At 51.4% G+C, this 26,033-nt stretch overlaps 11 protein-coding genes across 11 annotated transcripts; 6 read left to right on the top strand and 5 right to left on the bottom strand.

Annotated features, from left to right (window-relative positions):
• Positions 1–297: 297 nt before the first annotated feature.
• BJX68DRAFT_258952 (thioesterase-like superfamily-domain-containing protein) lies at positions 298–2,559 on the top strand (the record flags this gene model as incomplete). The annotated part of the gene is made up of 3 exons (XM_071043622.1): positions 298–1,273; positions 1,329–1,417; positions 1,597–2,559. 3 exons carry the CDS (start codon positions 298–300, stop codon positions 2,557–2,559), a joined length of 2,028 nt encoding a protein of 675 aa, XP_070893455.1.
• A 1,786-nt stretch (positions 2,560–4,345) lies between these two features.
• On the top strand, positions 4,346–5,679 carry ptyA (putative tyrosine/serine protein phosphatase). Its single transcript, XM_071041864.1, has 5 exons — positions 4,346–4,544; positions 4,594–4,630; positions 4,679–4,758; positions 4,813–5,013; positions 5,071–5,679. The coding sequence occupies exons 1-5, from the start codon at positions 4,447–4,449 to the stop codon at positions 5,585–5,587; spliced, it is 933 nt and encodes a 310-aa protein (XP_070893454.1). The 5' UTR covers positions 4,346–4,446; the 3' UTR covers positions 5,588–5,679.
• On the bottom strand, positions 5,680–7,447 carry BJX68DRAFT_248083 (Frag1/DRAM/Sfk1 family protein). The gene is made up of 5 exons (XM_071041863.1): positions 6,790–7,447; positions 6,655–6,736; positions 6,337–6,606; positions 6,082–6,287; positions 5,680–6,032 (listed from the first exon to the last, which is right to left on the bottom strand). Exons 1-5 carry the CDS (start codon positions 6,842–6,844, stop codon positions 5,809–5,811), a joined length of 837 nt encoding a protein of 278 aa, XP_070893453.1. The 5' UTR covers positions 6,845–7,447; the 3' UTR covers positions 5,680–5,808.
• On the bottom strand, positions 7,448–8,717 carry BJX68DRAFT_248082 (uncharacterized protein). The gene has a single exon (XM_071041862.1). The coding sequence runs from the start codon at positions 8,688–8,690 to the stop codon at positions 7,668–7,670; it is 1,023 nt and encodes a 340-aa protein (XP_070893452.1). The 5' UTR covers positions 8,691–8,717; the 3' UTR covers positions 7,448–7,667.
• BJX68DRAFT_272244 (putative COPII vesicles protein Yip3) lies at positions 8,717–9,241 on the bottom strand (the record flags this gene model as incomplete). Its single annotated transcript, XM_071047158.1, has 1 exon — positions 8,717–9,241. One exon carries the CDS (start codon positions 9,239–9,241, stop codon positions 8,717–8,719), a length of 525 nt encoding a protein of 174 aa, XP_070893451.1.
• Positions 9,242–11,138: 1,897 nt separating this feature from the next.
• BJX68DRAFT_279459 (putative endoplasmic reticulum DnaJ domain protein Erj5) lies at positions 11,139–12,685 on the top strand (the record flags this gene model as incomplete). The annotated part of the gene is made up of 3 exons (XM_071048742.1): positions 11,139–11,211; positions 11,271–11,336; positions 11,395–12,685. The coding sequence occupies 3 exons, from the start codon at positions 11,139–11,141 to the stop codon at positions 12,426–12,428; spliced, it is 1,173 nt and encodes a 390-aa protein (XP_070893450.1). The 3' UTR covers positions 12,429–12,685.
• On the bottom strand, positions 12,520–14,015 carry BJX68DRAFT_248077 (uncharacterized protein). Its single transcript, XM_071041861.1, has one exon. The coding sequence runs from the start codon at positions 13,311–13,313 to the stop codon at positions 12,834–12,836; it is 480 nt and encodes a 159-aa protein (XP_070893449.1). The 5' UTR covers positions 13,314–14,015; the 3' UTR covers positions 12,520–12,833.
• Positions 14,016–14,026: 11 nt separating this feature from the next.
• Positions 14,027–14,600, bottom strand: BJX68DRAFT_248076 (uncharacterized protein). The gene is made up of 2 exons (XM_071041860.1): positions 14,579–14,600; positions 14,027–14,527 (listed from the first exon to the last, which is right to left on the bottom strand). The coding sequence occupies exon 2, from the start codon at positions 14,294–14,296 to the stop codon at positions 14,078–14,080; it is 219 nt and encodes a 72-aa protein (XP_070893448.1). The 5' UTR covers positions 14,297–14,527; positions 14,579–14,600; the 3' UTR covers positions 14,027–14,077.
• BJX68DRAFT_248073 (putative DnaJ chaperone (Caj1)) lies at positions 14,027–15,363 on the top strand. The gene is made up of 4 exons (XM_071041859.1): positions 14,027–14,336; positions 14,403–14,417; positions 14,467–14,527; positions 14,579–15,363. Exons 1-4 carry the CDS (start codon positions 14,330–14,332, stop codon positions 15,129–15,131), a joined length of 636 nt encoding a protein of 211 aa, XP_070893447.1. The 5' UTR covers positions 14,027–14,329; the 3' UTR covers positions 15,132–15,363.
• A 174-nt stretch (positions 15,364–15,537) lies between these two features.
• Positions 15,538–16,878, top strand: sec53 (phosphomannomutase SEC53). Its single transcript, XM_071041858.1, has 5 exons — positions 15,538–15,803; positions 15,878–15,940; positions 15,995–16,311; positions 16,381–16,455; positions 16,519–16,878. The coding sequence occupies exons 1-5, from the start codon at positions 15,693–15,695 to the stop codon at positions 16,766–16,768; spliced, it is 816 nt and encodes a 271-aa protein (XP_070893446.1). The 5' UTR covers positions 15,538–15,692; the 3' UTR covers positions 16,769–16,878.
• A 203-nt stretch (positions 16,879–17,081) lies between these two features.
• On the top strand, positions 17,082–25,889 carry BJX68DRAFT_258945 (putative SNF2 family helicase/ATPase; the record flags this gene model as incomplete). The annotated part of the gene is made up of 11 exons (XM_071043621.1): positions 17,082–17,622; positions 17,680–18,013; positions 18,070–18,123; positions 18,238–18,260; positions 19,176–19,280; positions 19,334–20,800; positions 21,307–21,485; positions 21,539–22,280; positions 22,317–24,752; positions 24,808–25,265; positions 25,323–25,889. 11 exons carry the CDS (start codon positions 17,082–17,084, stop codon positions 25,887–25,889), a joined length of 6,906 nt encoding a protein of 2,301 aa, XP_070893445.1.
• Positions 25,890–26,033: the final 144 nt, after the last annotated feature.

Below are 26,033 nucleotides of genomic sequence, written 5' to 3'. Positions count from 1 at the left end.
TATTCAAAAAGTTGACCGGATGGCTGACCTGACCGGATGGCTGGCGGGGTCGCGCTAAGGCGCGACCACCGAAGGTTACCGTAGGGGTCGGTTACACTAAAATGAGCTCAACCTCAACTGAAATCTGCTCCGAGTCCGGGTCCACCCAGGATTACAATATCAAACTAACAATGTGCTCATGGTGCAACAGAAATTAATGGCCGCAAAACAAAAAAAAGAAAGCAAATCCTTCTGCAACTCCCAACCGAGGCCGGCACTTCTCCCACCACCGAGACACATCCACAATCCGAGTCAGAGATGAAGCCCCGCTCAAAGCGAGCAGGACGGCCCCGTCTCGCCGCCGACAGCGACGCCGTCCTGTCAACCGATCGTCGCGCGCAAGTCCGCCGCGCCCAGAAAACGTACCGACAGAGGAAAGAGGCTGTTTTTCGAGATGCGACTGCCCGAGCCGAGCGGCTCGAGGCGCGGATGCGCTCCGCCTGTGAGGAGATGATCAGGTTGGCCGAGGTTGCGAGAGAGGCACAGCTAAATCTGTCGCATCCTGATATCCATGCGCGATTGATGCGGCTTGAGCAGATAATATCAGGGAGCGATGAGTTGATCGAGGCGTCTCCAGGGCCATCTAGCCCTCAACCACGAACTCAATCACAAACTCAATCGCCTACGCGATTCGACCTAGATCCTCAACTATCACTCCCAATGCAGCAACACACATACGCCTTCCAAGAACCACGTCTCGCGCGGCAATTACAGCGCTACAGCCTTGAGCACGCATACCGCCTCTTCACGCAATCCCACTCCGACCCGCGCGAAATGCACCGCGTGTTCCGGCTCGTCCCCTGCGTGCGCGAACCCAGCAAGACGGAACCCCGGTTCCGGCAACTCTTAATGGGCGGCTGCACAGACTCTCTCGAGCTCTTCGGCTTACCGTTCTACGGCGTCGGTGGCGCGGGGGCGCATTTCCCGGATGTCGATGCGGAGGGGAATCCGGTCTTCCCTGTCAATCGGCGGATGCCGCGGCGGATTCTGGGGATTGTGCCGGGCGCGGGGGCTGGGGATGGAGATGGTAGGGATGGTGAGCGTGAGCAGGCGCTCGTGGCGTATGGGCTTGGTGGGGAGTGGTTTGACTGTCGGGATGTGGAGGGCTATCTTAGGGAGGAGGGCGTGGATGTAAATGGGGGCTTGTTTCCTCTGCAGCATATACCCAGCAGAGCGGACGACGTTGATTACAAAGATCAATCCCGAGTCCTAGATGTTGAAGGGTTCTTTTCACGTGCGTTTATCTTTCTCCTCGTTTATTGACTGTTTCATGCTCATCCAAGCCACAGGGCTCCTCTCGGGGCTTGTCATCCTCGGCCGCGCGCCGGGATTCAGAAAATCGGACGTCAGACGCGCTCTGCAAGCTTCGCTAAAGATGGTCGATTGCATGTAATGCGATGATCAACTTTAAGCCACGTGTGCCAGTGTGGTCATATCTTAACCTCGGAGCCTGTGGGCAGATTACAATATCACCTTCGCCAGAATCCAAACTCCCGAATCCAAATAAAGCCTCGCCCCTGGGCAAAGGCTCTACCTAAACACCACGGTACCATACAGCTAACTAACATACCAACAATGCCCTCGCTGAAAGAACAAATCACCGTCGAGCCCATCAACGGCACCACAGACTGCTTCCGCTCCATCGTTCCCCCAATTTGCATGGGCTCCCTAGCCGACTGGGCTTACGGCGGCAACATCCAAGCGATAGCAGTCAGCGCCGCCTACGCAACCGTCAGCCCGGGCCAGCACCTATACTCAATCAGCGGCTACTTCGTGCGCCCGGCCAGCCCATTGCTCCCGCTCGTATGTCGTGTCGAGCGTGCCCGTGATACGCGGACGTTCCAGACGAGGCACCTGCGTGTATACCAAATCGGAGGGGATGGCAAAGGAGAAGGCGGAGACGGACCCGAACAGCTGTGTCTGATCGCAACGGCAGATTTCCACATCGATGAACCGGCGCACACGGTGATGGTGGAGTATACCGCGAGTCCGCAGCTCCCTATCCCATCTGTGCCGGTGGCCGAGACACCGAGGGAGAACACGCCGGAGCCGGGACTGTATAGCGTTCTCGATAGGATGATGGCGATACACCCGCACGGTACCCCTAAAAAACTTCACAGAAAGAGCGAGCGAGAAGAAGCAGATCCCACAACAATAATCTCAGCCGAGCGTCTCCGCCTATGCTCCGCAACAGGCTTTACCGAACAACTCGACACAGAAGCCGATCGGATCGCCGCGTTAGCATTCTACATGGACCGTGGACTCGCGTACATCCCGGCGAATCATTCTGGCTATAGCCTGGGCCAGGCGAGTGCGTGCGCGACTCTGGACTTTGCGTTGCGGCTTGTGAGCCATGAGATTGATTTGCGGGAGTGGCATATTGGAGAGAGACAGACGTTTGGCGCGGGAAATGCGAGGGCGCTTAGTGAGGGGAGGGTTTTTAGTCTGGATGGTCGGTTACTGGCTTGTATGGCGCAGACGACGATTTTGAGGGCCAAGAAGGGGATGTCGAGGATTTGACGGGTTCGTTTTCTCTATACTTGGGTTTCTACGTTGCAATTTAGACTGGTCAAGACCTAGGGGGAATAGAACACGGTGCTAAAGTTTCAAGGTGTAAGATATCAGATCGATAAGCAATAACATCATGATACTTTGATACTTTTCTTGCTGCATGTGTTGTCTTTCGCCTTGCATTTATTTGCATTCATATTATTCGTACCAATCGACGACAATGTAAAGGTGTAGGCAATTGTTGCTGGGGCGTGGATCAGCCGCTACTGCCCAGGGCCAATGGGCGAAATTGATCTGCTATAGAGTTCGCTAGTTTGCTTCATGGCTGCTTTTCTGTTTCATGATTTCAACAGCAGTTACCCAGCCATTTGGAACCACGATGATCGTTTCTGTGGTAGATTGGAGATCAGCCATGTGGAACGGCCATTTCGGCAGTTGAGGCACTTGCTGTCTGGTTCCGCAGGATGATGATGCTTCAGCTTTCAAGCCTTTTAGCGCCTGCCGAATTTTTACCAGCATTGACGATCAGTCCAATCTATGGGTCAGGGGTTGTGCAGTGTTCGAGCTGCCGAAACCAGATAAAGAAACAAAATCAACCTCCTTGGAATTTGAAGCTGTTTGGTTTCCATGTGGCTGTTCACCATACTATTGCTGGCAATACTACTATGTAGTCAGGCACACCAGCGCCAACCACCTAGCAATCCGGCTACGCGAGGACCCCATCTCTCCCGATATCCGCCCATGGATAGGCCAAAGGTGAGGAGAGTTGACTGGCGCGACTAGCGAGGCCTGAGCATTGCGAGTATGGAAACGATCTATGTTTGACATCATGTTAAGAAGCCCTCTTCTTGATGAACCCTCTGGCTAGTTTCTTGATCAGTGATACAATGGGTCGATCTATACCACTGAAACGACTATAAGTCATTTGCACTTGCATCCAAGGAACTACTCACCACGCCCGTCTGAGAAAATCATCGTTGTGACCTAACCCCATGGTGAAGCCTGATCGTCATGGTTCTATTCGCTGTCCCTGAACGAAATAGAATTGTCCAGCGTATGATCAAATGTATAAAACTGAGAGGTATCGATTTCTAAGCAAATGGCACCGGTTGAGATCTGCACTATCGCGTCTGGTTCTTACACCCCGGAGAGCGGAGGACGACCCCGGGCCGCAAGTCCGTCTGAAGATCTCGGTATTGGTTTATTCCTTAAGATAATTATCCGTTGCGAAGTTGACAAATTCAATGAATGGATGGGTGAGTAACGTATTTCTGGATATCCCCGAGGAGATGATGGCCTGTGGGCTATCCCAGTTATTCATCGCTGGTCACTGTGTTGTGTTACTGAGGATTCCTTTCTGGTATAGCTCATTTGATTCCGCGGCGGTGCTCGCAGCCGTAGTGCCAACCAGAGATGAGCAACTTCAGTTCGATATGTTGCGTGTATGGGCGGCGATTGTAGTGGCCACGATACCGCAGTCAATAAATGGTGGTAATAGTGTGACAGACTTTCTCTTCCGTCTTACTGAATCATCCTCTTGGCAGAGACAAGGTCGAAAATGCCCGCTCCAGAGTAGACGATAGTTTGCGAACACTCGACTTGCATTTGACGTTGAAATATGCACGATCCAAGCATCGCGCTCTGACCCCAGAGATGGGTGGAAAGTTTCCAAGGTGAGGGGTTGGTGAAGACGGCTCCAGGTGGTTGGCACCCCTGTCGCCATGGACCCACTACGCTAGAGAGAGCGCAAGGTTGGCCTAGCCGCATGGTTGCTATTTGTTGATTATCATCTCATGTTTTCAACTGCATCTCTTACGGTCCTACCATCATTTTCGTCTGGTTTTCAATCTGGAAAAGAAAGTCCCTATATAAGCGAGATATATAGTCAGCCTCACAATGACCGAGCCTTCCAGCTCAATTCCCAATGTCTCCTTCGACAACATAATCAACTTCCGCGATGTGGGACGGACAATTAACCAGTTCGCCGGGAAGAAGTACGCCTCCCAATGCTCTTGATATGGGGGCATATGCTAATGGCATAAGACTGCTGAAGGAGGGGGTTCTATTCCGAAGTGCTCGAGTAAATCTCCAATCACCGAGATGTATTCTTTGGCTAATCCAGTTCTAGCTTGATGAAGCCTCTGAGGAGGATATCCGTCGGCTGACGGATGACCTGAACATAAGGACTATCATTGATTTACGGTCTACGTACACTTCTCCTACTATCTGCGCCTGAGTAAGACTGGGTCTGATCTCAAATAGAACAGAACATCACATGGCTATAAATAAATACAAAAAGAGCCATCCAGACACCACCTCCGAGGGAGAGCAACAGCAAGGCGAAGAAGAATACATCCATCTTCCCTCACTCGTCAATACCAAGACAAGCCGCCACCTAATCAGCCTTACGGGCCGGGCCTTTGAAAAGCAACTACTATGGCAGCTCGATTGGTGGAACTTTGCGTGCGCGCCCCGTCCCCTCTTGATACAAGGATGACCGACGAAATTAACACCTTCCAGCAAAGTCCTCACCTGGCTGGCAGCCGGCTACCGCCAAGACGCCGTGAAGCTAATCGGCGAACATGTAATGAAGCCCGCGGGCCTAACGGGCCTCGCCATGACGACGCTGGTAGCAAGCACGGCGGAACTGAAGCACGTCTTCGATTTTCTGGGCGCGTCAGATTCAGTCTCAAACTCTGGTGTGCTTATCCACTGCACACAGGGCAAAGACCGGACGGGCCTTATCATCCTCCTCTCGTTGCTCCTTACGGGTGCCGTCAACGGCGAGACGATAGCAAGGGAGTATGTGCTCTCGGAGAAAGAGCTGGAGAGAGAGCCTGCTGAGGAGAAGGAGGAGCGGATGAGGGAGATTCGAGCGTTGGGGTTGACGGAGGAGTATGCGAGGTGTCCCAAGGATTTTACGGAGAGGGTTACCGAGTTCCTGGTGGAGAGGTATGGGGGTGTGCGAGAGTACTTTGATTTTATTGGGGTCGAGGAGCGAGTCGTTGAGAATGTGGGGAGAAGGTTTTTGGCGTGATGTGGATTTTGATTTAGGTTAAGATTTAGGCTGTGGTTGGTTGCGCAATGCCAGGAACCTCGCGTGGACAATCAAAGTTAAAGTTTATAGAAGACGTATTCGAGCGCTCTAAACAAATCATCTAATTACTTTATATTTACATGTCGTAAATCATAACCTGACTCCTGGTATCTCCTCTAACCAAATCAAGCAATGCGCCGAGGCTGGAAACAGAACGATATTCAGAAATGGTGAGAGCGAGGCTCGCGGTAGTAGTTGGCGCTCGTGTTCGCGTTCGGGCCCATCGAATCTTGCGTCAGGGGCTCTTCGTATACCATCCCTGGCTGATCGGACCGGGGTGTGTCAATGCGCTTCTCACCTTGCGGGACGTGGTTGCGCGTGCGGACGGACGGGAGCAGGTCGATGATGAACGAAAGGACGTAGAAGGTGAAGACCAGGGCAATGACTGTTTTCATGTCAGCGCAAGTATAGCAAATTGGAGCAAATGTACACACCCCACTCAAGCACAGCCGCTGCGTTCCTGCGATGAGGGCGATGCCATCCGCAGACACCAAAGGCGATTGCCAGAGCAATCTCAACCACGATGAAGAACGCCTTGATCCAGAAACTGATGAAGAGAACACGGTGATGCGAGCGATAGAAGATTCCCAGACGGAGGTATTCAATGCAGATAAGGATAGCGCTGACCAGGTATGCGACACTGACTTATTAGCAGGCTTATTACAAAGGGAGTTTGTAGGAAAGCTTACAGGAACATGGCCAAAAACCCTCCGTGCAGACGCGAGTGGTTCACAGTGTCGAATATTGACAGAAGAATCAGTCCCGCAGCACCTGCAAAAGAGAAGAATATAGACCCGATAGCACAGGACTTGTCGAACCAGCCTCTATTCGGGACGAGCTGTCCAGCATGCCGCAGCCATCGTTCGGAGATGAACGAGAGGTCGAGGAAAACAACGGTGATGACGCTGCCGGTGATGAATAGCGGCTTAAGACCTTGCGCACCCACGTCGGAGATATACCTAGGTACGTCAGGCCTGCGCCATATTCTCCGATGCGAAAACACTTACGCGATAGTTTGTCCCGATTCCATACTCGGGTAGATTGGTCGACCCTGAACGCACCAGGTTCCCAGCATTGCAGCGAGCATGGCTAGAAAGAGTCAGTATTATCGTGTCGTCGAACCTAGTGTTGTAGTACCGCACCTAACCACATGCACGCCGAAATGACGGGAAATATCCAGAATGAAATAATCCACATTTTGTTTGTCTAACTTGTATAACCTGTACCACTGCCGCGCCTGCGAATTGAGCCAGCACCGAGTTGTAGGAGGGTCGTGGAGGGGGTGGAGAGGAGAGAGGGGAGGAGAGGAGAAAAAATTGAACCGGGAGGACAGCAAGGGAGGACGATGATATAAACCGCACGAACGCAGAGTCGGCCAGACCTATTACGTATTGCCAGTCAGTATAGGTATACGATGTATGGGCCTGGTCGCGTGGAGCCACTAGCTTTTTAGAGTGCAGGATTGCGCCGGAAGCTGCGGATGTGGCTTGAACGCAACACGTACTCCAGTCTCCAGAGAACTTACTCGACTTTGCGCCGAGAGTCAAATGATCCATTGGCACCTGGCGATTATGCTGGAGCCTTTTCGTTGTTGTCGTGGGACCGGACCCGGGTAAGAGTGAGCAGGCAGTGCAGTTTGTGTTGCGCTGATCTGCAGCAAGGGATGACTTCACTGCATTCCTGCCATTCCAGGCAATCACCACCACCAGAGGACCGACGTCATCTCTGTGGCTGGTCATAGCACCTCCGATTCTCCACATTAACCCCCGGCTAAATCTTAAAAAGGATCAGCAAACAATTCGTAATCGCTTGTGAAGCCACCCTAATGATTATATTGTTCTGTATAAGAGTATGTCCAGGTTCAAAATGAAGTTGCCTACAGTTACCCGTCTATTCGAACTCCATACGCTTTTTGCCGCTGTGCAGGCCCATCGCAAGAGACATCCGAGAGAAATTTATGAAACAAGACCGCCGGAGGAAAATAAGCAAGATAAATAAAAAGGTGCACAAACTGGGGGACTCAAGATCGACTGATGTGTTGGCGGCTCTTTCCAGCGACCCCGATTGAGTTGCTGGGCACCTTGTGTTCCATGACTTCCACGATATGGACTTCATCACCGCTACTATTAACTGAACTGCGTCGTCTGGGGCTAGAGTTTCCGCCCTCGCTGTTTTGGCTGACGGCTGACTCAGGTGCGGACAGCGGAGCGTCCGCCGAAACAAAGGAAGACCGCGGCGGGTTGTCCGCGTAAGACGCTTGAGTCGGTCGGGTTGGCGATCCGCGCAAGGCGTCAACGGGGCTGTGTATAGATCGAACGGCTTCTCTTGAGTGTGATACTGGGTATGGGGGCATGCGATGGTAATCGTCTGGATATGGTCGCCGGACTGCGGGAGGAGCCAAGAATGCCGGAGCATGATTCGCGGGTCCCGGGAAAGGCGGTTGCAGGGGAGACCGAAGGGTCGTCGTTGATGATTGTGGACTGAGTGCGCTGACTGCAGTTCCCGTTGTTCTAGCCCAAGCACCGTGAACACTGGTGTCCAGGGGGTATGGAGGAGGGTGCATGGTAGCGGTTTCACTCCGCCAGGCCGCTCCGTTCAATCGCTTAGTGTCAACCGATGGCTTTGGAGCTTCCTGCAGTCGCTTGCGCTCTAGTGCCTCGAGTTCCCGCTTGGACAAGGTAACGTTCTTTTGCCCTTCCGCGTGTGCGCGTCGAATCCGCTCCAACGCCTTCTCCACCAGCCAGTCCTCATTGTCCTTCATCGCAAGCTGTACAGCATACGCAACCGTAGTGTCGGTGTCCTCGTAAATATCATAATCCGCGCCATCAGATTGGTCAAGCGCATGATTGTGCCCATCGCGTTCAGTCGTAGATCTCCGCCACCCGTCACTTCTCACCAACAGTCGATCGTCCCTCATATTCAATTGACTTTCTGCTTCATTATCAATCTCCTCGAACCGCCTATCTTTATCCACCCACGGACCCCCTCGTTTCCTTGGTTGTCTCCCCAGATGTGCTCCTGGTGGTCTTCCCCATAGGGGCATACCGTTCGGAGCTCGCGGCCGACCACCTAGACCGCCTCCTCGGAAAAAGCATTCTCAATGGGCTTGTCCATGAATGCAGCGTGACCAAAGACAGTCACGCCAGTGGCTCCGATGAGCCAGAGAGCTGTTGTGATCGGAGAGGCCCAGAAGCCAAGGGGTATCCCCACGAGCAGCAGGCCAGTGTAAAGCTGAGAGGTATTGAACCGAGCAAAGCCGAGCTCAAGATCACGGCCATCCAGTTTGCCAATTCCCCATAGACCAGCAGAGACAAAAACGATGACGAAGAGTAAGACGGGGTTGGTGAGTAGGCTATAGATGCTGAGCATCACAAAGACGGCAGCATAGTTGCTCGAGAAATACGACAGGTTGTAATTGACTCGGCTTTGTACCTCGCCAAAGTTGGCAGGCTTCGAGATGCGCTTGAGGTCTAGAAACTCGGAGATGGGGCGAAGGTTGGCGAAACGCGATCCCAGAGACTGGGACCGGAGGCTGTTGAAGCGGTCACCGAATCGCGAGGTGAGCGCCTCGATGGGAATCTGGATTGGGCTCATTATGAAGAGTCAAGAGTATTGGACCGTGAAAAGGAAATAAAGTATGATATGAATACGTGTTGGCAATCAAAGGTCAATTGAAGGAAACGCGCGTTGATAAATCGTTGGAGGAAAAGGGGGTGCCTAAAGTTGAAGCTGGAATAAATGTCAAGCTGGCAAGAACTGAAAACAAGCGTTAGCCTCTTTTGGGCCACCCCGTATCTTATCGGTATCGCTCGATACCAGGGACTCACTTGTCCTCTAGCCACAGCCTCAGAAGAAGGCGAATGCTGATTTTGGACGACTGGCTCTTTAAAAGGGGGCGAACGAGAGACACTGACGACTGATCCGATGCAAATGGCCCGGTTGCGACTTCCAGGCGGGTCTGGCGATGTAACCGCCGGATAGAGGCTCTGGCTGAGCGCGGAATGGTGCCCTGCCAGAACTACGCCAAGGAATGAAAATGAACTGAAGAGCGATCCTGAGTCGGGTCATCAATTCTCCCGCCGTCAGAGGAGGAAATGGGCCGCGCTCATTCCTCCTCGTCATCCATCCACATTGTGCGAGTGTGAAGGGCGAGGTGATCAGACACGACCCGCAACTTCAGGATACATCATCGGCTTTTAAGCAAAACCCAGATCTTTATGGTATAATCATTCTCTTATTACGTGACCAGTATCATGCTGGACGCTCTCCTTCTGTTGGTTTACTGGTCCACGTCGTTCTTGGATTGCATCAATCAGGTATCATCACAGGCCCTCCAGATTGTTCCGATGCCAGACGCTCGAGACCTTGAAGTGCTGAACGGTGTTGTACCAGCCATCCACTGAGCGAGAAATCAGGAGGTATATCATCCTAGATCAGGAAAGGCTTCGCGCGTGTTGCCAAACACACAGCCAGTAAATGGTCTGTGCCAATGGCTGCGCCCTATTAACGATGCCGTCACTGCGATGCAATGCAAGACGTTGAGGGGCAGCCCCATACAGGCGTGAGGTGGCTGGCTCTCCGTCATACACATCTACGAGAAATTGTATCACTGTCTTCTCTACACCGAGGATTATGTGGTTTCGCCTTGCTTTATTGACACGTCTTTCTGGCTCCTTAACAGCCCAATGCCTTTTTGATGGCGAGCCCATTAGCATCCCGCATCACTCCTGTCTGGCAGGCAGACGCCATATCGCGTATCCTCTGCCTGCCATATCGCGTATCGACTGGAAGGTTCCAGTTCTTGACGTCGAATATCTAAAGCAATAACCCTCCACTGCGGTTGTCCCCGTGCTTGCATCGCGAATGTCTTGGGTGCCTCGCTGACTGCTCATGCATTGTAACGATTTTGATATCGATCGACAAGATGAGACTGCATCGGAGGTTGGGAAAAGAAGCCACAATCACGCCGTAGCGCACCAATACTGCATCCTGTCTGCATGCTCATAATGGGTACGAGAGACGACGCCCGATGCTAGCACCGCATAGAAGTAGATTGAGCCAGCAGCCTGATGCCTTCAACAGGGGAAGCCGTAAGAGATGGCTCGTTTGAACCAGACGCGGCCAACTCTAGTATCAATGAAAATAGCACCACAAGTTGAACCCGACAAGAGAGGTTCATCAGAAACTTTAGCATATCAGGATGTCTCTCTGTCCTCAACTTGAAGGCTCACTTTGTAATTACAAGTGCACGGGGACTCGGCTGCCTGTCAGCGAACCGTCGTAATTTACGTCGACCGCCAATTTTCTGCCCCCAGGAATATGCGACCTGGCCAAAAGACAAATTTCTTGAAGGACTCGGAGGAACGAGAAGCATCAGGAATAACCATGGAATGATCTTCCCTTGACCTCATTAGAGCTTCTGACCAGTTTTGCCTCGTTCTTTTGACCGTCTTGAGCTCAGGGGCTGTCAACGCTCCGCTCCTCCATCACGATGAAGGCGATTGCCCTCCGTCTCTTCCTGTTCGCGGTTCTCTGCGTCCTTGCTGCGGCTTGGACGAAGGAAGGTTGGTGGCATTTCAATGAGCTTTATAGAGCTCGCAGCTAAACTTCATTCTCTTTCTAGACTACGAGATCTTCCGCCTTCATGATGAAATTACTGCAACAGAAGGATTGAACGTGACATTCTACGGTATATTTCTACGCGAGGCTACTAAATACCCGACCCAGATTCTGACTTCAATTTCCAGACTTCTTAGGTGCTCGGCCAAACGCCAATCAAGATGAGCTCAACAAAGCCTACCGCCAAAAGTCACGTCTCCTTCACCCTGACAAGGTCAAGCGCTCCTTCATCGCCAACAGCTCAAAGGATAAGAGCAAATCCAAAACCAGCCAAAAGGGTGTGCATGTCAACCGCGGACCCACGAAGCGCGAGATTGACGCTGCCGTCAAGCAGGCTCATGAGCGTGCGCAGCGCCTGAACACCGTCGCTAACATTCTCCGCGGCCCGGCCCGTGAGCGCTACGACTACTTCATGAAGCACGGCTTCCCCAAGTGGAGGGGTACTGGATACTACTATTCACGGTTCCGGCCCGGATTGGGATCGGTTCTCATTGGATTGTTCCTCGTCTTCGGCGGTGGTGCGCACTATGCTGCCTTGGTTCTTAGCTGGAAGCGGCAGCGGGACTTTGTCGATCGGTATATCCGCCAAGCTAGGAGGGCCGCGTGGGGTGATGAGACCGGTATCCGAGGTCTTGGTACTGCGGCTTCTCCGGTCTCTACACCGACTTCGGAAGCGGGTGAAGCCAGTGCTATCCCGATGAATCGTCGCCAGAAGCGGATGATGGATAAGGAGAACAGGAAGCCGAAGAAGGGCAGCGCAAAGTCCAGCTCGCGTGGTAGTGGTACTGCGACACCTACTGGCGAGGTCGAGCCAACAGGCGAGAGGAAGAGGGTTGTTGCTGAGAATGGCAAGGTCCTGATCGTTGATTCTCTCGGCAATGTGTTTCTGGAGGAGGAAACTGAAGACGGTGAACGCCAGGAGTTCTTGCTTGACGTTGAGGAGATTCAGCGCCCGACAGTGCGCGACACGATGATCTTTAGACTTCCAGCTTGGCTTTACCGGAAGACTGTTGGTCAAAACCTTGGAACATCTGACACCACAGACAACGGGCCTGTTGCAGATGAGGAGCAAGAGGCTGAGGAACAAGTCGAGCAGGCGAGCTCGGCCATGGCCTCTGGAAATGCAACTAGGAGAAGAGGCAAACGTTCTCAACGATCGTAGAGGGTGATGACAGTTGCAGTGTCGAACCCGGACTACGGAGTCTAGCCGGACTACGGAGTCTAGATTTGACGTGTTTAAAATGTATAGAACATCATTTCTGATCCACATCGCTCATAGTAGTCGCGTAGTCATGGTATTGGCCCCATCTCGAAATCTTCCGAAGGAGATCCAGCACAAATCGTGCATGCGGAGTAAACTAGAGCAAAACGGAGATCTCAGAAGTAAATTGCAGCTAGCCTCCCGTTTTCGACACAGCAGAAGCTTTTAAAGCAGCTTTAACATAACCAAACGACTGAAAGAAAGTAAATATGTCTCGTCGTCCTCATGATCGTGACTTTCGTAAATGAGTGCACCATCAAAACGTGCCCTCCATATCATTCGTAACATACAACGAGGTACGACCGTCTACATCAGCATCTTTGCAATGTTCATAAGCCCGTTGATGTTTCCAGCCACGCCACCATCCCCACCAGACCTCGAAGAAGAGCCAGAGCTACTGCCAAAGATATTCTTCGGCAGACGGATCCCGATCATGGCGAAGAGCTTGTACAGCACCCCACTGGTAATGAGCGGGAGAACAACCAGCATAAACACCTTCATCGGGTGGCGCCGCGCATAACTGCTGATATCCCGGAACAAGCGCTTAATGTAGCGGACTATGCGCTGGATGAAACCCGAGCGTGGGCGAGCCCTTCGCGACGAGGACGATGAGAAGGCAGACGGGCTCGACCGGCCCGTGCGACTTCCGCTGAAACTGAAGATCGAGGGAGCGGAATGCCGGCTATGGTGTGTGGAATAGCCACTTGTCGACCGTCGGGAAGGTGACTTGTCCTTCTTGCGGACGTAATAGCCTGATGTTGAGGATCGTCCGTCGAACCAGCCCATTGTGTTCTCACTTCGCTTCGGTTCGGTTCGCTTGGTTTGATATAGATTGCGGAAGGGGTGGGTTGAGTATTGGATGAGCTCAAGTGAATTGTCTGTCCTTCTCGATTTTCGTGCCCTCGAGGTCGAATATGAGACTCTTCGAAACCCCGTCGGAGTCGGAACTCTTTTCAGCTCTGGTTGATTGTTTGCTCTCAAGGCGTTGAATTGCTCAAGCAATCATAAAGCGGTTGCGGAGTCCTTTGCTGCACAACACCAGTTTTAGGCCCTTTGCTGCATCAATTGTCCCCACCGCTTCTTTAAAGCCGGAGCAATCAGAACCACCGTGGTCAAAGATACGATCGGATGTGTTGGGCGTACCGAGAGCCCGGGGTATGTAGGTACTTTGCACAGGAGGCTCAATTATTCACCCACTGTGGAGGATCTGTCCGGATGAGCGATGTAGGAGGACAGAGGACGTCTGACCAACTCGACCAAGAAACAGGCGTCCCCATCTTTGGCGAAATTGAGCGAAACTCAGCTGCAATAAACTCGGTGGCTGGTTGCTTTAGTTCTGTCCATCCTCGCTGGTGATTGGTGCTGATTCTCAGGGGCTGCCCGCACTTGCCGCACGGCTGGTTGCCTCAGGCATAGAGACAAGTGTCATGTGATTTTGTTCTGGAGAGCACCGAGGCCAGGAGACGGAGTTGGATTATTGTATTAAGGATTGGGTGTGGGCGATAGTTGAGTGACCTACTAGTATAAATATGGTAGTTAAATACTGTGGCCTAGGTCGTACTAGCGCCAACCAGAATGTTGCTGCAATCCGTTCCGAATCCTGGTTCGTGGTTCCTTTCGTACCAGACCACCGACGTCATTCCGACCCGGCTCGCATTTGAAGACAAGCTCGCATTCTCTCCCTGCTCTCCATCTTGCCTCTTACTAGACGTGCTCTTCATCACATATCGAGCTATTGCTAGAAAGTCGCAATAATCCCAGCGCCCCATATCAAGCAACAACTACACTGAACCCCCACCAAGATGCCGAGTAAGTCCCACAGGCCCATGGTCCTTTTTTGTCGGGGGAACAATGACAGCTGACATAGATGAACAGAGATCCCTAACTATTGTAAGTCTCATAGTGCAGAAAGGGCAGCAGAGTCTTAATCCATGATCAGACAAAGTTCTAGGTGTCTCCCCTGACGCGAGCCAACGAGAGATTCGTACTGCCTACAAGCGGTAAACATACCACGAAGTCTCTCACAGCGGAATAATGCTAATGACGTGCAGCGAATCACTAAAGTCCCATCCCGACCGGGTCCCCGAAGGCTCCCCTGAGAGAGCCGCTCGAACTCGCAAATTCCAGGAGATCAACGATGCCTACTACACCCTCTCCGACGACTCCCGTCGGCGCGAGTACGACGCAAGGCGAAACCTAGAAGAGGAGCTAGACGAGGAGGAAGTTCCTCGCGGTGATGGTGGATTTTGGTCCTCATTCGGGTTCGGCTCCGCTGACCGCGAGGAGCGAGCGTCCGAGCAATTTGGCTCTGTATTCGAAGAGATGCTGCGCGAAGAAGGGATGGCGGGTGATGCTAATGGTGGAGGGGCAACGGGGCACTTCTGGTCTCTTGTCGGTGGGGTCAGCGGCGGTGCTCTCGGGTTCATCATAGCCAACGCCCCTGGTGCTATAGCGGGGGCAGTTGCTGGAAATCGCCTTGGAGCCGTTCGAGATGCCCGGGGCAAAAGTGTCTATGAGGTTTTCTTGGAACTTCCACTTAACGACCGGGCGCGGCTCCTGAGCCAACTGGCTGCTAAGGTTTTCCAGCATACCATGGCTCAATAGCCTGTCGGCTGTATGGAGGACTTTGGGGGGATATAGAAAGTATTTCCCCGCTGTCATTTGGCCAGTCCGGTCATACCGAGGTCGCCCTTAATTCTGTGCTCTTAATCTGCACCATTGTTACGATTGATGATTTATTCGATGAGTTACGCGGCTAGTATATGCAGCATCTTACCAGATTGGTTTTGCAAGCCTGTCTCTAGGTGATAGATAATGATAAGCTATCGTATAAGTATACTCCGTACACGTCGAAAGAACATCTCCCAGATCATCTCCAGGTACACTTAAGCTTGGACCTACCTTTATCGATAAGGAATTCGGCGATCTGTTGAACGGCCGCTATTCTGCCCCAAAATTAGAGCGTTATTGTCTAGGCCCACCGGGGGGCCTCGCTCTCACCGCAAGCGGTCAGGACAACATTTTCGAGTGCTGTACTTGTACCTAGACTGCCCCTCTTTGTTGACTTCATTTCCACCGGCTTCGGATTCTTTGACAGACTAATTACTATCCTCTGTTTGTCTTGGTTACAGTTTTGTGTTTATACCTCACATCATACCCGCCGTCATGTCTACTACCGTTGAGGGCGCTGGTGTGTACCCGGCATTGGAAAACCGCCCATTGAAAGACACGATTTGTCTGTTTGACGTCGATAATACCTTGTCGCCTGCAAGACGAGTGAGTGCTAATAATAAAACCTGCGGTCACTTGCTTCAGGACGCGCAATGCTAATGCGACATCTCGATTCATAGCCCGCCACACAGGAGATGCTCCAGGCCCTTTCACAATTGCGCCAGAAATGTGCCATAGGATACGTTAGTCCCTCCTATCCCCAACAGCGCATGACGCCAGTCTCACCCGCGAACTAGGTTGGAGGTTCCGACTTCTCCAAGCAGCAAGAACAACTCGGCTCATCAACAGTCAATGTGACCTCCCTTTTCGATTTCTGCTTCGCCGAGAACGGATTGACCGCATACCGCCTGGGAAAGCCTCTTACCGGGAACAGCTTCATTGAGTGGATTGGGGAGGAGAAGTATCAGAAGCTGGTGAACTTTATCCTGAAGTACATCGCCAACTTGGAAATCCCAAAGAAGCGGGGCACCTTCATAGAGTTTCGCAATGGAATGATCAACGTCAGCCCCATCGGAAGGAACGCCAGTGTTGAGGAGCGCATTGAATTCGAAAAGTATGTTGTTCGAGGCTGTGTTGGAAGACTTGATGACATTTCAAACCGGTATGCTGACGGGGACGGCAGGTACGACAAGAAACACAACATCAGGAAGCCATTTGTGGAAGCCCTCAAGAAGGAGTTTTCTGATTATGGACTTACGTGAGTTGATACGATTCCAGACTGCGTCTCCTAGTCATATGCTAATCCCCTATACGCAAATAGCTTCTCCATCGGCGGTCAGATCTCCTTCGATGTCTTCCCTGCTGGGTGGGACAAGACATACTGCCTCAAGCATGTCGAGGCCGAAAAGGAAATTTCGGGGGTTGAGTACAAGACGATTCACTTCTTTGGCGATAAGGCTTACCCCGGTGGTAACGATTGGGAGATCTATGATGACTCGCGGACAATTGGTCACGCTGTGAAGGATCCCGAGGACTGCTTGAAGCAGATTAGGGAGCTGTTCCAGCTATAGAGTACCTCCCCCAGCAAACGCCGTCAACCTAATGGAATGAATATACCCTAATGCATATTAATTATGGATTGAGAAGTATAAACTTATTAAAGACATATAACAGAGTGCCGCAAATCGGAGGGAGTATATGAAAGCTTAGTCATCAACGTTTTCCGAGGACTGACGGAACCGGTGCCTTGGAAGAATCCGGGGCCTTTCATCTTCCAGCTTGAGCGTCATCATCAGACCATTAACCTCGTGTCATTCGGGCGCTGCACATCTCCTGCTGTATAATACTCATCCGATGCGTATTCAACTTTGAAACACCACCGTCATGGCGCCTCAAAAATCCGTCGCGGAGGTACCGCGCTCAATCCTTCCCCGCCTAACGTGGAACGGCTCTTCGACCCGAACGAGTCTCACGGCTTCACACTCCCCTCCTCTTCCAGTCGGCCGGAAACAAAAGCAGCGCACACAAGGATGGACAGCCTTGACATGGCAAACACAGGTCCCGTTACCAGCTCACCATCCCGCGGCGTTTTACACAACATCCCGGGAAAGCGCCACATCGACTTCGATCGTCAGACGTTTTCCGCGCTCCGCGTTAATCACCACCAAAACACAACTCACACAGCCGGCGGGCAACCCGGTTCGGCATAATGGCGTCTACGTCGCAACTTTCAATCCCGCTCGACGGGCGTTCCATGCCACAGCTTCACGAGAGCGCGACCATCATTTTGATACGCTAAAGTTCGTCCAGCGTCTTAAGGCTGAGGGGTTCAGCGAGGAGCAGGCTGTCGCAATGATGAGAGTCCTTAATGATGTTATACAAGAGTCTATCCAGAACTTGACACGGACAATGGTTTTGAGGGAGGGTAAGTCGCACTCTCAACTCAACTAATCGGGATGTACTAAGTATTTCGTCATGGCAGACACCGAACGATCGGCTTATACACAGAAAGTGGATTTCGCCAAACTCCGCTCCGAACTCTTAAACGCAGACTCTACAGAGGCACAGCTTACACGTTCCTCACACGAGAAGATTGCCGCTGACCTCGCGAAACTGAACTCGAGGCTACGGGATGAGATTGGGCGTACCCAGGCGTCAGTTCGACTCGACCTCAATCTTGAAAAGGGTCGGATTCGAGAGGAAGCCAACAGTCAGGAAATGCGCATAAAAGAGACCGAGACAAGGATCGAGCAAGAAGTTGCCGGTTTGAGAGAACGCGTAGAGGCAGTGAAGTTCTCTACGCTACAGTGGCTTATGTATGGCCGTCCTAACCTCCATTTGATATTCCGAGTTAGGCTAACAAGTTGTATAGGGGTGTCTGCACCGGTACTGCTGCTCTGATTCTTGGTGCCTGGCGTCTTCTCATGTAAGGCACTTTTGTCGAGGTAAATCTTTTCGTGGAGAGAAATGGCCGTTTGTGCACCATGGGGCCTGTACCATTACAAGTGATCTTTTCGTTCTTTCTACCTTGCCAGCTCAGCTTTCTTTTCTTTTGTACACCAGGTTGGTCAGCGGCGGTACTCGGAGCGAATTATGCGTGATTTTTGAACTAGACCGATTATATAGAGGTTTTATTATTTTTCCACCCTAAAGACGTGGGAAGCGCTCAAAAGTAGGGTAGATCTAGATCTACATCTTCATCCCGGCGGAGACTAGTCCCTGGCAGACGGCGCGGTGGGACTCAGGATAAGCAACTCGCGATCATCCATCTACCAACTCCGAGACGACAAAAGTTCGGCAGAAGTACCTCTTTGTCCTTGTTTCGGGCGCCAGGAGACTTCATAATTCTGTATACATGCCGACATTTCTCAGGGTTTCTTTTCAAGAGACAGATAGTGCCGGTTCCCTATCTTGAATGTTCGGCGCAGCATTGTCCGAGCGCAGGAGGAAGGGGCACTCGTGTCAACCAGTGGGTTGAAGGACGATACGCATGGATTCAGAACGACAATACTCCACTGCTCCTTTTTTTTTTCCAGTTCTTCACCATGTCCTCCGCTCTAGAACCCATTCCAGTACACCGGCATCGATGGGCGCAGGCCTTTGCCTTCAATAGAAACTCCGACCTTCCACCTGCGCCGGAGATCACTAGTCCAGGATGGAACCTACTAGCGGCTCTCGTGATTGCTGGGTCTATGGCAGGCGCAGGGTTAATGAGATCTTACAGCAGAAGATCACACTCCCGGCTGAGTTGTGAGGCCGACTGCGTCTGTGACACCCCGAAGGTCCCACCTGAGAAGGGCGATGCCATTTTATCACCAGGGAAAGGGGGAAAGCACACATCGATTGATGCTCAATCTGTGGGAAGGCGAAAAGTGCGCAGAAGGAGTGCATTACTAGCGACGATTATGCTGCTTCTCTTGTGCTATGTCTCATGGTTTTGGTCACGACCCATTTCTGCTGCATTGGAGGTGTTTCAAGTGTATCAACCAGTTCACCCCAAACACGATGATGGTATACTGTGTGATGAGGAGGTTCTGCTCGTGGATCATGTGTTTGGCTTCAGCTATGGGCATCCGTTTGTTGGTGAGTCTCCCAAGCTTGCAGCGATTCCTGCAAAGGTCATAACGTTTTGATAGGTTACTACGAGCCACCGCAATGTGAGTTTGATACAGTTCGGATCAACCTCACTGTGACGTCTAGAGGACGGCAATTTGATCGACTTGCTCATATGTACCTCGGAGACATTGAAGTATTCCGAACTTCAACGGCAGAGCCTACGGCAAATGGGATAATTTGGACTTACGTTAAAGACATGTCACAGTATACTGCCCTCTGGAAGGAACAACAGAAGGTCATCTTTGATCTCGGAAATTTGGTAAACGATATCTACACCGGTTCCTTCAACGTGAGTGTGACAGCTCGCTTCTCGAAGGAGGAAAATGTCAGAACTCCTAGCATGGTTCTTCCAATATCAGCGCAGAACTCGGCACACAATTCATCAAGCGCGTTCATGGTTCCGGCACAGGAAGCAAAAGTAGCTCATGCGCTCGATCCTCGGACCTCTCGTGCCGTTGTCTCAGTTTCAGCATGTGGCCAATCCACCGAAGAGTTCTGGTGGTCGAATGTCTTCTCGTCTGACACCGATGCATTTGACGCCGCTGTTGGTGAACTTTACGGTTACTCACCTTTTCGTGAGATCCAGCTCTATATTGACGGAGCACTTGCCGGCGTTGTTTGGCCTTTCCCGGTTATTTTCACCGGGGGTGTTTCCCCGGGATTTTGGCGCCCACTTGTCGGAATTGACACGTTCGATTTAAGAAGCCCTGAGATTGATATCTCGCCCTTCTTGCCTCTTATTACTGATGGCGCATCCCATTCCTTTGAGCTCAAGGTTGTCGGCCTGGAAGTCTTGGATAGTGGAGAGGCAGTAATTTCCAACAGAGTGGGCTCCTACTGGGTGGTTTCAGGAAATATATTCCTCTACCTAGATCACAGCGCTGATGAGAAATTCCCTCGCAATGTTATGTTCGGTCAGGCTCCCGAAGTGACAGCGCCCGCACCTACATTGACCACCACCAGAAACCTTATTCAAAATCAGACCGGGTTCAATGAATCATTGGCGTACTCAGTACGAGCTGAGAGAACACTTACTATCAAGTCTAATGAGTTTGTGTGGAGTCAAAATCTCTCATTCTCCAACATTGGCCTATTCAACCAGCAGGGACTAAGCCAACAGACACAACAACAAACATCGGGAATAGCCTTGTCTGGTCGGCTTGGGGATGGCAGTAACCTCAACGAAATCAATTTCGAATATCCGTTGAGGGTGAATACCACCTATGGTCATCCGAATGACGGGCTCTCGATTGATGCTTGGTTACAGAGAGGACTCAAGATGGCCAGTAGGACTGGGATGCCAGGTATCTCAACCTACACTCTGGCCTCTGGCCCGTTTCACCTGCGAACTAGACAATGGGGTCAATCGTCGTATCGGTCAAACGCAAGCAGCAGGAACTCGACTTCGTTTGGAGACACGAGTGAGTTGTTTGAAAGCAATGCTGTGGGCGCATTCTATCAACGGTCTGTACGCGCAGTCAACGGGAGTGTTGTCTCGGACTCGGACAATTCTTTGTAGAAGCGCTCAAGGCAATATGACTTTGTCAAGCTCCAGTATCAGAATGTTGATCACTTGCCTGGACAGATTTCAAAACTCTTCCTAGTAAACAAACCATACATAGAGAGATAAGTTGGATCACTTATGCCTCTGAAGGGCATTTTTCTGTTCAGGTATTGCGTGCCCCCGGACATTGGAGAAAGTCAATGTCTTCGACGAGTCTTCAATCTTGAATCTTCCTCCACATCCACGGATTAGCGAGTGGGTCCACTCCGATAAGCTGTCCCCTGATTATCACCACGTGATCTTATCGACCGATATATCACGTCTCGCCCCCCATGCTTCTTCTCTCCCCAGTCGAAGCTCGTTCAAGGAGCCATTGGAAGAGTGCAGGATGGTTGCCGTGAACGCGGAGATATTTTATCCAGGTATTATCCCTGAAGCAACTACTATCCTTGCAAGAAACAGCTATTGACCTCATTTCCTTGTTTATAGGCCCGGTTCCTGATGCTATCACACAGGCCTTTGCGCGCAATACGGAAAATGAGAGCAAAGGGCCTCTGAATAAACGCCGCAAAACTTCAGGGGCTCGCAGCCTGCGACAGATAAATGGCTCATTAGCTTCACATGTCCCTAATGGCTACATTCCTCTTGCACGTTTTAATCTACAGCTGGTTAGTATACTTTGACTGTAGTTGTGAAGAATACGCGCCTGACAAGCTTACAGGAATTTTCTTATACCAACTCCTCACTGGATAGTTGGAGTGCCTTTGCGGGAGACGGCGATGGCGTGCCCGTCCTGCTGAAAGTCAGCAGGCCGCATCCTACGGAGGGAGAACAGATTACGAATGACTATGTGCTACTAGAGCTAGAGACGATGCAGGAGCGGGAAACCATTTTTATCGACACCTGTACCGATCCAGACATCCTGGGGCTCGGGAAGCATCTGGAGATTGCCAGCGGGCTGCAGTGTGCGGACCGCTACCACTCTGCAAAACTCCCGACCGCCTGCTATCAATCTACCCTTCGCTGCCTTGGAGACCTCACGTCGTACCGCCTCGAAACAATAATCTTATGGAAAGAGTCACTCGATATTTTTGATCGCCATAAGTTGTCGGGCCCTGCTCTGCAGGCTTTTTCTGCCTACGCTCTTCAGGCCGAAGTCAACGGCAGCTCTCTGCTCAAGCATCGGGGGCGGAATCGGAACACCTCGGGAGAGGAATGGACTCCTCGTGATTTCTACAACAATGTCCACGTGCCTCCAGATACGCCCTCGCTTTCAGCACCAATAAAATGTGATATGGTAGAGTGCGAGCTTTTCCCCTTCCAGCGACGAGCGGTTCGGTGGCTCTTGAAGAGAGAGGGCAAAGAGTTGAACGAGGAAGGGCAATTGGTGTCTGTCCCAGCAGCCCCCGAGAACAAGCTGCCGGAGTCATTCGTGCAAATCACTGATGCGGACGGGGAGACATGTTTTGCGAGTCGTTTGTATATGATTGTCACGAGAGACCTGTCTTCGTGGTGGGATGTCAATGACCATCTGAAGGGCGGGATACTGGCCGAGGAAATGGGTCTAGGGAAGACAGTGGAGATGATCACTCTTATGTGTCTCAATCGCCGAGTGTTGCGCCCTGAGGAGACCTTTGCAGGATTAGGAAGTGGAAGTCTGAGGCCATCTGTCGCAACTCTGATCATCACGCCTCCGGTCATTCTGGAGCAGTGGAAGCAGGAGATTGAATTGCATGCTCCAAGACTCCAGGTTTTTCACTATACCGGCATCCACCGGCATCAAACACTTTCTGACCGGGAGTTGATTGAACTCATGGCCGATAATGATGTCGTCCTCACAACATACAATGTTCTTGCTCGGGAAATCCATTATGCTGGCGACGCTCCGAAGCGGAATCTTCGGCACGAGAAACGCTTCGAGGCTAGAAAATCACCTCTGGTCAAGATATCGTGGTGGCGAGTATGCCTGGACGAAGCTCAAATGATTGAGAGTGGTGTCAGCAATGCAGCCAAGGTCGCCCGCCTCATTCCTCGCCAGATGGCCTGGGCCGTGACCGGAACGCCGCTTCGCAAAGACATTACCGACCTCCTTGGGCTACTGCTCTTCCTTCAATACGAGCCTTTTTGCGGATTCATTTGGAAGACGCTTTGTGCAGACTTCAAGCCCATTCTGTCACGGATTGTCAATACGCTTACCCTCCGTCACAGCAAAGATCTAATTCGAAAGGAGCTTCACTTGCCACCGCAAAAGAGAGTCGTTATCACTGTCCCCTTTACCGCGGTGGAAGAGCAACACTACAGACAGCTGTTTGAAGAGATGTGTGATGAATGTGGCCTCGACACCACAGGATCACCACGCAGTAATGAGTGGGATCCCAATGATCCCGGGGTGATAGAGAAGATGCGGAGCTGGCTGGTTCGGCTTCGACAATCCTGTCTTTATACAGCTGGAAATCGTCGTAAAGGCTTCGCTACGAATAATGGCCCTTTGCGATCGGTGAACGAGGTCCTCGAGGTGATGATTGATCAAAATGATGCCCTCCTTCATGCAGAGGAGCGCTCTCTTCTTCTTTCGCAACTTCGACGTGGTCAGTTACTGGAGAACGCCAAGCGTAAGAAAGAAGCTCTTGATCTTTGGAAGACATCTCTCGACCGTGCAAATGTGATTGTCCAACAATGTCGGGAGAGGTTGCAACTGGAACAAAGCAAGCAACAGACCCCCGTTACTAATGGCGACTGGAAACGCGCAGGGTCAGCCAGTGATGACGAGGGCGAAGAGACTGAGAAGAACCCACGGCTTAACGCTTTCCGTCAGAGACTCCGCGCTGCGCTTGAGGTCCAACATATCTCTGTTTTCTTCACTGGTAATGCCTATTACCAGATTAAGTCGGATACGGAGCTGACCAATCCTGACTCTGAGGAGTTTCAGGCATTGGCCAAGTTGGAAGAAGAAGCTTATGCGAGAGCTAAGTTGATTCGTCAGGAGATGCTTGCTGAAATATCTCGAAAAGCGAAGCGCTATGTGAAGAAGATCAAGGAGAAGTCTGCAAGGCAAGAGTTCGTGGCCATTCCCGAAATGAACCCTCGGTTGTACAGCAAGGGCCTTGAGTCTCGTCGTGTGCTCGATCGGCTCGAGACGTTTTGCAACATGATGAACGAACATGCCATCCAGTATAGCGAATGGCGCCAGAAGATGGTTGAACTTCTGTCTCAATCTCTTATTGATCAAGAAGATGACTCTGAGCTGGAAGGTGACGAATATGAGAAGTCCACGAAGCATCAGGATGAGATGTACGTCTACATGGAAGCACTACGTGCAATGTTTGCCGATCGCCACGACTCCTTGACCGGACAGAAGAATGTGCTTATCGCGCATGAAGTAAAAATGGCGACAGCACAGGCGCAGAAAGGCGAGGGCCCTTCTCCGCCCTTGTATCTCGAAGTCATGGAAAAGCGAAGTCGGTTGAAACCTGGTCCTGATCTGGGATCGCTTCGTGGTGTTATCACTGAGCTTCGAAGTCTCGGGACATCTCTTGAATGGCAGGCAAATGAAGGAAGTTCTCGAGCTCGCTCAGAGCTCGAGGTACTCACGATGGTACTCCAGAACGTTGTTCAAATATCTACCGAGCAAACAAAGACTGCGTCCAATATAGAGAAGGAAGTTGAGATGTTCCGTGATACCATGAATCATCGTTTGGAATACTACCGGCAGCTGCAGCAGATCTCAGATACTGTCGCGCCGTATGATGAAGAGAGCGCTGGGAAGCCCCTCGATCACGAGCTCTTCAACTCGAAGCTTGAGCAGGAAGAAGCTTTTGATGAGAAAATCTCTTCCTTGAGGGCGAAAGGGCGCTACCTCATTCACTTGCGCGACGAGTCAGGAGCGGACGAGACGTCTAAAATATGCATCATATGTCAAACAGGGTTTGAGATAGGTGGATGTTCCTGAAGTGCCCTTATCAAGTTCTTGAGCTAATCAAGTGCATACAGGTGTATTGACGGTTTGCGGCCATAAATACTGCAAAGACTGCCTCCGTTTATGGTGGCGCCAACATCGCACCTGTCCAGTCTGCAAAATGCGCTTGAAGGCGAACGACTTTCATCAGATCACGTATAAGCCCCAGGAGTTTGTCGTCCAGGAAGAAAAGTCTTCACAAAGCCTCGATCTCGGACGTCAGTCGCATAACTCTATTTACACAGATATCGGTTCGGGGACTCTACATGAAATCAAGAATATCGATCTCAAGGATTCATTCGGGACGAAGATTGATACCCTTGCGCGCCATATCCTGTGGCTTCGTGAGCACGACCCTGGTGCTCAGTCTATAGTGTTCTCCCAGTACAAGAGCTTTCTCGAGTATCTCGCCAATGCTTTTAAGCGTTTCAAGATCGGATACAGTAGCGTTGATGAGCCTGACGGTATATCGAGGTTCAAGGGCGATCCGGGGGTACGCCATTCACCATTACTTCCATGAATATATCAAGGCTGACAATCTCATGTTCAGATCGAGTGTTTTCTCCTCCATGCAAAGGCACATTCATCTGGCCTTAATCTCATCAACGCGACCCACGTCTTCCTGTGCGAGCCGCTCATCAATACAGCGATCGAGCTCCAGGCTATAGCACGAGTGCACCGTATAGGACAGCATCGGCCGACGACCGTCTGGATGTACCTGGTTTCTGACACGGTTGAGCAATCAATCTACGACATCTCGGTATCTCGCCGCCTGGACCACATCTTGGAGAAAGAGAGAGAGAAAAGGGACACTGATTTACCAAAATCAAATGGGCTGAATGGAAACGGTACAAACGGAGCAGGGGTCGAAGATCTGAGCGAAGTGGCCATCGACTCGGCAAACTCTCTAGAAATGCAAGACGCCCCGTTGGCGAAGCTGATGGAGGGTGGTGCGTTCGGTGGCGAACTAGTCAAGAAGGACGATTTGTGGAGGTGTCTCTTTGGCAATCCAATGCAACAGCAGGCGAAAACCGATTCGCTGGACGCTGGGAGTGATGTGTCAAGGTTCTTGAGAGCAGAAGCTGCTGAACAGAGAAGAATAAATGGACAGGCATGAGTGATATTTAAGTATAATAATTTGGGGTAGGCTGGTCCTACCTGATGCAGATGTACAGCCATTGATACCAAGATCAACATAATCTAAAGTTCTTCTGAAGTTGTATTCTCAGCTTTATCTACATACGGTTATTTTACTCAATCA

The sequence above is a fragment of the Aspergillus pseudodeflectus genome (genome assembly GCF_044049435.1).
Source record: "Aspergillus pseudodeflectus strain CBS 756.74 chromosome Unknown BJX68scaffold_76, whole genome shotgun sequence".
Lineage (NCBI taxonomy): Eukaryota > Fungi > Ascomycota > Eurotiomycetes > Eurotiales > Aspergillaceae > Aspergillus > Aspergillus pseudodeflectus.
The sequence above is the reverse complement of the archived record's forward strand: the minus strand, read 5'-3'. Positions and strand labels throughout refer to the sequence as shown.